Here is a 10000-nt window from a genome sequence, read left to right on the forward strand (position 1 = left end):
GATAAGAGCAGGTCATTTGTAACTGATGAGAGCAGTCTCAGTACTATGATACGATCTAAATCCTGACTGGAAATCCTCACAAAGACCATTTTTCTCTAAGAAGGAACATAGTTGTGATGATACTACTTTTTTGTGTTCTTTTTTTCTCAGAATGTACCACACTGTTGATCTGGCCACGCCTAATGTTCCTGCTATGTCTCTGATGGATTTGTTTTGTTTTTGAAGCCTAACAATTGTCTGTTTTACTTGTATGGAGAGATCCTTTGACTGCATGATGTGGTTCACAGCAACAGCTTCCAAATGCAAATGACACACTTAGAATCAACTCCAGAACTTTTACCTGCTTAATTGATGTAGAAATAACGAAAGAATAGCCCATGCCTGTAAATGAAACAGATTTTGAGTCAATTGTCCAATTACTTGAGAATACCCTCAAATTAAAGCTCAGAGTGTGCACTTTTAAGCCCATATTCATTATATAATTAACTTGAATATGTTTTGGTCAGCAGCTAAAATAATAAAAAATTGTGACTGGGTCCAAATATATATGGACCTGACTGTATATGCAAATAAACACATTACCACGTCTGACTCTCTCCTGTATGTTCTTCTATTGTATTTTCAGAAAAGAGGGAGTTCTTGAATGACTTGGAATATTATATGGTTTCATTTAAAAAAATGTTCAAGTTAAAAAATCTTATTGTCTCTTCTATTCTGCACGTCAGCCTCACAAATTACTTGTGATGTTCTTCATTTGTAAGTTGTTTTAGATAAAAGCATCTGCTGAAGTGAATAATTGTAAAATGAATTGTTCATATTTCACATCAGCCTACACAAAAACAGATTTACAGTCCACGCAGCGACTGAAGACGGTGTGTGTTTGAGGTGATCTGGACTCCAGCGACGGCTGCTCTCAATCGCTCTCTTTTCTCTTGGCGCTGCAGACGCTGAAATCAAAACCAGAATGTTTGAGCTCATTCTTTGCATTACTACTGTTCAATTATGATTTACAAGAGAGTGTGAGCACTGTGAAATCTCACGCAACAGCGTGACTTGAAGAACAGGATCTGTCTGTCTGGAAGCGTCTGCAGTGTTTCGGATTCTTCTGATGTGATCGGCCTTAATGAGCTTCAGTTCAGTGCTTCATGAACACAGAATCTGTCCGTTTAAGAATTCAGATTTATTCAAACAGAAAGATTTCATGTCACGTGAAGGTCAGAGCACTACCGGTCAAACAAAAAGCCTTTCTGAATGCATCACACATTTCAAAAACATGCAACACTGCGGCCCACCACTGCAGTGTGTGTGTGTGTGTGTGTACCGGAGACTACAGCACTGCACACACACAAGTACACACACACACACTGCATTTAATGAAAGATGCAGTGAGACTCCAGCTGATCTGTGAGGATGAGACGCTCACCTGTCTGTCTCTCTCTGCTGCTTCTGAAGCGGTGCTCATTCAGAACCGACTGATCGTCTTCAGAGGTGAACGTGTATACATCAGCAGCTTTATAAATCTTGTGCTGTAGTTGATTAAAGGCCATAATGAATGAAGGATGGTGACATTTAACTTTACTACCATCAGCCACATCAAAACACAGAGAGACAGTAAAGCTTGTTTGTTTTGAAAGTAAAAAAGCTCAAACATTAGTTACTGTGGGAATTCTGGTTAATTCAGGCACCGAAGACAAAAGAAAGCGAGTGAAAGTATTTTTATGTTGCAGAGATGCAGCATCAAACGTGCTAACCTTGGGAGAAAAGGTGCAGCTTATCAAGTTATTCAATATATAAATCGACAATGAAGAAAACAATACAATAATATATTCTTGGAACAGGGATGCAGACGCATCAGGGGTGAAAAACAGATGCATCTTTATGTATTTTACGTATTTATAAACTTTCTGTACTTCAGTTGTATCAGTTTTATTAAATTAAATATATATTTAATTCTTATAATTCATCCATATGTACTGTATGCATGTAGAAATATAATTTTTGTATGCATTGTTTTTTATTATTAATTACTGTGTTTTTTTTGTTTAGTGATAGTTGTTCATGAATCACTTGTTTGTCCTGCCTGCTGTTCTTCAGAAAAATCCATGCATTAAGAGCCCGGGGGGTGAAAACTTTTTTGAATTTGAAGATCAGGGTAAATTCAACTTTTGTCTTCTGGAAAACATGTAACTATCTTCTGTAGCCTCTGAAGGGCAGTACTAAATGAAAAAATATGATATATAAGCAAAATAAGGAAAATCTTCATTCATTTCAAATATTTTCACCCCCCCCCCCCCCGGCTCTTAATGCATGGTTTTTAATGCATGGTAAATAAACAATAACGTGCATTTTGTATGATCCCTCTTATTTTGGTAAAATAATTTACATTTTGCAGATTCTGCAAGGTCTAAGTAAACTTTTGACTTTAACTGTGTATGTATATATACTGTATATATATATATATATATATATATATATATATATACTATGTATGTATGTATGTATAGCCTACATAATTTTTTTGTTACTTAGAAAAATCTAAGACAAAAAAGAAAACAATCTGATGCTCATAAAGCCAGATTTTGTAGTGCAAGTAGTGCAAAGAAAACCATTAAAATCTAAGATTGTTGATGGAGATCCACCAGCTTCAATGCAACATAAAATAAGAGAAAAAAATTCAAGACCAAAGTTATAAGCAGAAGAAAGACAGTTGGTGGCGCTAGTGAGTCGCTTGGTCAAAGGACTAGTCAGATCCACCCTAACCAGTTCACCAAAGGTCAAACCATGTGGTCACCACAGACTCCCAGTTTGAAGATGATGATGATGTTAGAATAGAAACAACAGCAGCAACCCTAATAAAACACAGATAACAGAAGTCAACTACTACAATCAAACATCATCGTTTCTGAAACGTTCTTTACCTTTCCTGCTGATTTTCCAGTTTTTTTTTCTCTGCTCTGCATCCATCCAAAGACTTGAGCAACACAACCGCAGCTATTTAAAGAACAGCCCACCGTTAACAGGCATGATCGCATGAGCTCACTAATTATGAGGGAATGCAGAAAGCAGCGGCTTAACCCAAACATCACCCGCGGCTCAGAATAGACTGACCTTAAACCCGGAGAGCAGGTGAGAGCCGAGCACCGTTCATCCCGCTGTTGATGAAGCACAGGCCAAACAAGCTCACACTTTCATCAGTCTCACATTCAGTTCCCATGTTTACTGATATTGTATGCCAGGGTTATTCTACATAAGCCCAGAGTAAACAGCCGCGGATGTGACGCAGTGCAGGATTGCATGTCGGTTTGGGTTATGACAGTCGTTTTAGGTGCAATTAAAGCAGCAGGAGAGCCGCAGATCCTTTCTGAGAGAGTCGTCTAAAGTTCACAGACATCATGAGCTCAATGTCTCTCTCTCTCTCTCTCCTCCAGAACAGCTTTGATGTGTTCCTCGCTCTATCATTTCAGCAATAAACTCAAACGAGCGCTGGGACTGTAAACGTAGTGAGCGAGAACCTGCAGTACTTTACCGTCCAGTGAACACAGTGAGCCTTCAGTTTACTGAGAGATTCTGGAACATTACGAACAGCAATGAGCTTCAAGAGGAACGTGTTTTTGTGAGGATGAGACTCATTAAGAGAAGCATTATCAAAGATCCATCCACTCATCATTGCGGTAAAACAGTTAAACAGCAGGATAAAAACTTCACTAATAATATGCTTATAGTAAAATTCAGCAATTTTTACAGTTTTTTTCAGCTGCTTACACACAAAATCTTTACTTGTCACACAATTTCTGAAAGCTGACACTCAAACAGCACCAAATCTGCAAAACCAGACACTAATTCTCAGCATTTTCAATTTCATAAAACACTTTTTGCAAAACACAAATGTAACACACAAACAGGGATTAATGGCATTTGCAAATGTTTGCTTTTGAGATGTGTTTGTGATATTTTAAATGCATTGCTTCGTTTTGCAAGAGATGCGAGGCATTTTGCATTTCGTGTGCAATTCTTGGATTTGTGTGTAAAGTTTTGATAAAAAAAAAAAAAAAAAGAGGCAAAGTTTTGAAAATATGTGTAAGCGGTTGAAAAACAAACTGCAATCATTTAGCAAATGCTTTTGACTCACAATGAAAGGATTCATCTGTATAAACATGCATAATTCTTTCTGTAAATATTGCACATTGCTGAAATCAATGAAATCCAATCAAGCTCAAGAATATTCAATAGTGACTTGGCAGATGTCAAATCACGAACATCACTATACAACCCGACCCAGACGACATTTATGACCTGCACATGATCGAGGCTAAATGTGGTTTATATAGTGCAATACAGGCTGTAAAGGAGGATGAAACTTCTTTATATATTGCATAATAAAGCATTTTAACGTTCGTATGTAAGCTGCACAGGATTATAGAAACACGTCTGCGTTTGATGGCCTTTCTGTACAGAAACAGACATCTTCAAATCGCGTGCTCCTGCAAAGCTTCATTATGTATTTAAAGTGAAGGGAAGTACACGGCTTCTGCGTTTGCAAATGACCGTGAGCTTTTAGATCAGCCGTTTTACGAGCGATGGTTTGGGAAATGAAAGAGTAAAGCAGAGGTCTGCGTGTCTGTCGGCCGTACGCAGCGCTTCCCTCGGGGCTCCGACGCTGGGAACGTTTGATGTGCTGAGAGCTGCGGAGGCCAGGTGTGTAAAACTGTAAATTTGCCTCCTAAATACAAACAGGAAAAGTGAAAGAGTGCTTGACCTTCTGCAGAGATGAACCATTTCGGCAGTAAACGGCCCTCTGTTTAGCTCCCTCAATTGCCTCGTTAGATTTATTACCCTCGTAGTTTCACTATCAGCCTTTGAATTCAACTCAGGCTTTGAAGTTTGTCTGTACAACACCGACAAATGACAGACGAGACCCTTCTTGCCAGGGTCTTGAGAAATCCTGAATCTCACAGCACGTGATTTTTCATAAATGTGGACACGGTGGGCGTTGATGCAACAGCTATTTTTTAAAGTCTGTGTGCAGATCTCACAGGATTCGTCCCACATGCCTCAGAAAGAAAGAGAGAGAGAGAGAGAACGGCTCCCTCTCTCGTCCACCGGAGGCCTGGCCAGCAGAAACAGACCATTCTCTCTCTCTCTCTCTCTCTCTCTCTCTCTTATTCTCTCGCGCCAGCATCCCAGTGACAGCTGAGTGGCTGCGGCGTAATTGCAGAGAAGTGAGGTCAGCAGGAGGCTTTTATCAGAGATCGCACAGCGATCAGAAACACGAGAAGAAGATGCACAGCGCAGACGTTCTGCCCCAAACTCCCTCTCTCTGTGCGTCTCAGTGGAAGTTTCTCTGCAATCATCAGGACTCAAACGCACAATCTGGAAGCAGAAGTAAGTCACTTTTAAAAACTGTTTTTTATAAAGAATTCTCGTAAGATGTTAAAACATTATATACATTTGGCAGAAACTAAGACAGAGACGAATACACTCTCATTTAAATAGCAGTAGAGCAAAACTGAGACATTTAGAACAGAAATGGAGCAAGACATTTTAGATAATAATAGAGTGATGCTGAAACATTTACAGTAGAAATAGTGTGATACTAAGACATTTAAATGAGAGAGAGAGCAACACTGAAGCATTTGAAGTAGAAATACAGCAATATTGACACAGACATTTAAAGCAGAAATAGAGCTATATTGAAATATTTAAAATAGTGAGTGTGACACTGAGACATCCAAAGTAGAAATAGAGCAATACTGAGATGTGTAAAGCGACACTGAGACATTTAAAGCAGTGACGGAGCGAAACTGAGTCATCAGTAATGATAGAGTGATATTGAGACATCGATAGAGCAACACATTCAAAGAAGTGACAGAGTGATATTGAGACATCTGAAGTAGACAAAAAGACATTTAGGCAAAGTAGCGATAAAGTGACATTAAGACATCTGAAGTAGCAATAGAGTGACACTGGGACATATGTGACCCTGCAGCACAAACCAGTCTTAAGTCACTGGGGTATATTTGTAGCAATAGCCAAAAATACATTGTATGGGTCAAAATGATAAATTTTTCTTTTATGCCAAAAATCATTAGGATATTAAGTAAAGATCATGTTCCATGAAGATATTTAGTAAATTTCTTACCGTAAATGTATAAAAACTTCATTTTTGATTAGTAATATGCATTGCTAAGAACTTCATTTGAACAACTTTAAAGGTGATTTTCTCAATATTTAGATTTTTTTGCACCCTCAGATTCCAGATTTATAAATAGTCGTATCTCAGCCAAATATTGTCCGATCCTAACAAACCATACATCAATGGAAAGATTATTTATTCAGATTTCAGATGATGTATAAATCTAAATTTCGAAAAATTGACATTTAAGACTGGTTTTGTGGTCCAGGGTCACATTTAATGTAGCAATAGAGCAACAATGAGAAATTATAGTGATGGAGCGACACTGAGACATTTAAAGTAGTGATAGTTCTTCATACAGTGGACTACCAGTAAAATTGATAAGAATGTGGGACCAAAAATGATTCAGACACTTTGACCTTTGCATGTTTTGCTTCAGTGTTTTTTCTTTAATTGCTAATGAGACCTTTTTACACACAGACTGAACAAAACGAAGCATTGCTTGGTAATTGGTTGAGCTAAATTGTTCTTAAATTTAACAGCTGACAGCTATTCAACCCAATTCATTACATACCTTTCTATCAAAGTTATCTGACATTATCAAGATCAATTTGTTCTGACACAGTTTGAGTTCTTGCCATATTTTATTACCATTTTCTAAACTATAGTGAATAAACTGTGATTATGGGAGAAATGTTGAAATGTTGTCTAAATAAATTTTGGTTTGACTGTATATATATATATATATATATATAAATATTGTATCGGTCAACCACTGATAGACACTAAACACATGTAGAATCTGTTTTATATGTGAATTATACAGATTACTGTGGAACTGACCTGTCTTCTGTCTCTTCATCAGGAATGAACAGTGTGTGACAGTGGCGTCCGTTTGTTGATTTGTGTCATTAACAGCAGAAACACACTGCTGCCTCCTCCAGCTCCAGATTCTGCTGCCGCAGCAGGAGGTCAGAGGTCACGCCTCCAACTAAAGGATTGTACTGGGAAAGGGTCCGAGCGGATCTCCCACAGCTTGAAGATCCAACCCGAGTTTTGCCTTCAGTATGTGGATCATGAACTCCTTGAGAAACGCAGTATAATGCGCAAATGGACGCTGCGATGGAAACTGCCTGAGTTTGCGTGTGGACTGTGGCTGGTGCTGCTGGTCAGCCGAGTGTGTGATGGAGAGTCTGTGACCGACTGCTCCAAACACGAGCGCCACACCAGGAACTACGACTACATGGAAGGAGGGGACGTTCGGATCCGACGCCTCTACAGTCGCACGCAGTGGTTTCTGATGATCGACGAGTTCGGGAACATCAACGGGACGCAGGATCCCAACAACTGCTACAGTAAGAGCGTCTTCATCTTTCTGTTGCGTGCCACAGAAGGTTTATCACTGGGCGACGAAAAATAACATTAACAAACGTTAGATGATGCTTATACGAATTTTTGAGAATATCGAAGTTGCACTATAGATTAAACTGAACTTATATTTATTTGGGCTGCTTTTTTGATCTAAAACAATGCGTCTAAAGCTCATTTGGTAAAGGCCTCTTAAAGGGTTAGTTCACCCAAAAATGAAAATTAGCCCATGTTTTACTCACCCTCAAGGCATCCTAGGTGTATATGACTTTCTTCTTACAGACGAATCCAATTGGAGTTATATTTAAAAATGTCCTTGCTCTTCCAAGCTTTATAATGGCAGTGAATGGGTGTCATTTTTCAACAGTCCAAAAGAAGTCCAATAATGCGCATCCATCCATAATAAAAAGTGCCTCACACGGCTCCAGGGGGGGGGGGTAAATAAAGGCCTCCTGTAGCGAATCCTGATGCATTTTTGAAATGCATTTTTGAAATTTCCATATTTAAAATGTTATAAACAGTAATCTCTAATCTCTAAAAATCTGTAAAAATAGAGCAGAATATACTGCATAATTTAAAGTAATTTTTCCGTATTTATTTTTTACAGGTGTTTTACCAGTATTTTGAATTTTACACTTCATTGCGTTGTGTTTTAGAGTTAACATAAGTGTCCGTAAAATTAATGGATGATGTTGTGTGTAATGCACTGCCAGTACTTCGTCACTAATCACCAGAGTTATGGAACGGCTTCTGCATACGACAGTTAGCGCAAGCTAGAGATTACTGTTTATAAACTTTTAAATACGGATATTTTTCTCACGATTGATTACAGGAGGCCTTTATTCACCTTCCAGAGCCAGTTTATTACGGATGGATGCGCTTTATTGGACTTCTTTTGGACTGTTGAAAAATAACACCCATTCACTGCCATTATAAAGCTTGAAAGAGCAAGACGTTTTTAAATATAACTCCGATTGGATTTGCCTGAAAATAGACAGTCATATACACCTAGGATGCCTTCAGGGTGAGTAAATCATGGGGTAATATAAATTTTTGGGTGAACTATCCCTTTAAGTTACAGCAGAGTGTTTTCTCACTGTATGTAGGGTGAAGGAATCGGCTGGTCAGGGTTCCAGTGGGATTATGAGCAGGTCGAGGACTGACAGGAGTAAAGAGAAACAGGTGTTTGGGGGGGCAGTATTTATAGCTCTTGTTTCCCTTCGTTCGAGGACTTAGTGGTCAGACGTTATCAGATGTGGTCAGAATGGAGGCACAGTTCAGTTTGTGTAGAGAGCGTCAAAACAACAACAAAAAATTAGACTGGAGGCTGATGTTGTGTGCATGGATACAATGAATTATTAAACAGATAAAATAAATATTCAAATAATTGATTATTCACTTATGTGTATACATAACATCAGCCCCAAGCATGTTTGGTTATTAGCAATCTCGGTTGTGTACGAGAAGAAAGTTGTGTTGTGTTGGCGTGACGGCATGCATCTCTGCTCTGGAGGGAAAATGATTACGTCAGCTGGCGCTGAAAAGAAGAAAAATCGATACAGCCAGATGTGGCCGACAACTGCACGCACAGAGCGCATGCAAGACATGCAGTGAGGGTCGGCCAGCGCCGCAGGAGAGAAAAGCAGACGCGTTCTGAGGTTCTGTCAGAGCTGTGCCGTGACAGCAGCTTATTATACCACTGGAGCCGCTCACATGTGAAGCAAACACTTCCAGAGAAACACACACACACACACACACACACACAGAGAGAGAGCGCTCAAAACGACAAGAACCATGTCCAGTTTCTCATCCAAACACAACAAACAGACGCTTCAGCTGTCAAATATCTGTGCAACTGGAGCTTTAACTCGCTGTAGATCATAATTAAACCATCTGATGCTGATACTTTGCTTTATAGGAATGGATTCTGAAAGGTGATTTCTGCATTATTAAACAGAATTGCAAGAATAATTTCTTTGCATATTGAGCTGAGATACAACAGAAGTATTTTAACACCCAAAAAATGGCACACATCACCTTTAAACCATTGCCCTATAAACTCCCAAACACATCTCAAATAAAGTCGGTAATGATTACCACAAACTAACTCGGACTGTTATTTAGGTCAGTGTTATTTTAGTATCACTGGGACACTATCATAGTTTTTGTTAATATTTGAATTTTGATATTTTCTGCTTTCATGTCAATTTTAGTTAAAGTTGTGATAACACTTTATTTAAAGTCTTTATAATGCATTTATAAAAGTAGTTTTTATGCATTAATTATGCCTTGTAATGTCATGAATAGTTGTAACCACAGCTAATAAATTAAATTATAACACTTGTTACACCATGCATTTTAAATTTAAATTAAAGACAAAATATAATGTATCACAACGCACATTCTGAATAATTATAATGCATTATACCCTCTAATAACCCTTTACAATGCATTATACATAAAGGCTTGAAATAAAGTGTTACTGTAACGTTGTTGTGT

General features: G+C 38.4%; 1 protein-coding gene and 1 long non-coding RNA gene across 2 annotated transcripts in view; one reads left to right on the forward strand and one right to left on the reverse strand.

The window, feature by feature from the left end:
* Nucleotides 1–618: 618 nt before the first annotated feature.
* On the reverse strand, nucleotides 619–2068 carry LOC131524489 (uncharacterized). Its single transcript, XR_009266983.1, has 3 exons — nucleotides 1424–2068; nucleotides 1041–1158; nucleotides 619–947 (listed from the first exon to the last, which is right to left on the reverse strand). It is a non-coding gene; the product is annotated as an uncharacterized LOC131524489 (long non-coding RNA).
* A 2284-nt stretch (nucleotides 2069–4352) lies between these two features.
* fgf7 (fibroblast growth factor 7) overlaps nucleotides 4353–10000 on the forward strand; it is a 7661-nt gene continuing 2013 nt past the window's right edge. The window contains exons 1-2 of the mRNA XM_058751633.1: nucleotides 4353–5382; nucleotides 6999–7488. Coding sequence (XP_058607616.1) covers nucleotides 7236–7488 — 253 coding nt within the window. The 5' untranslated portion in view covers nucleotides 4353–5382; nucleotides 6999–7235. The remainder of the gene's footprint in view (nucleotides 5383–6998; nucleotides 7489–10000) is intronic.

Source organism: Onychostoma macrolepis, chromosome 18, assembly GCF_012432095.1.
Source record: "Onychostoma macrolepis isolate SWU-2019 chromosome 18, ASM1243209v1, whole genome shotgun sequence".
NCBI classification, from domain to species: domain Eukaryota; kingdom Metazoa; phylum Chordata; class Actinopteri; order Cypriniformes; family Cyprinidae; genus Onychostoma; species Onychostoma macrolepis.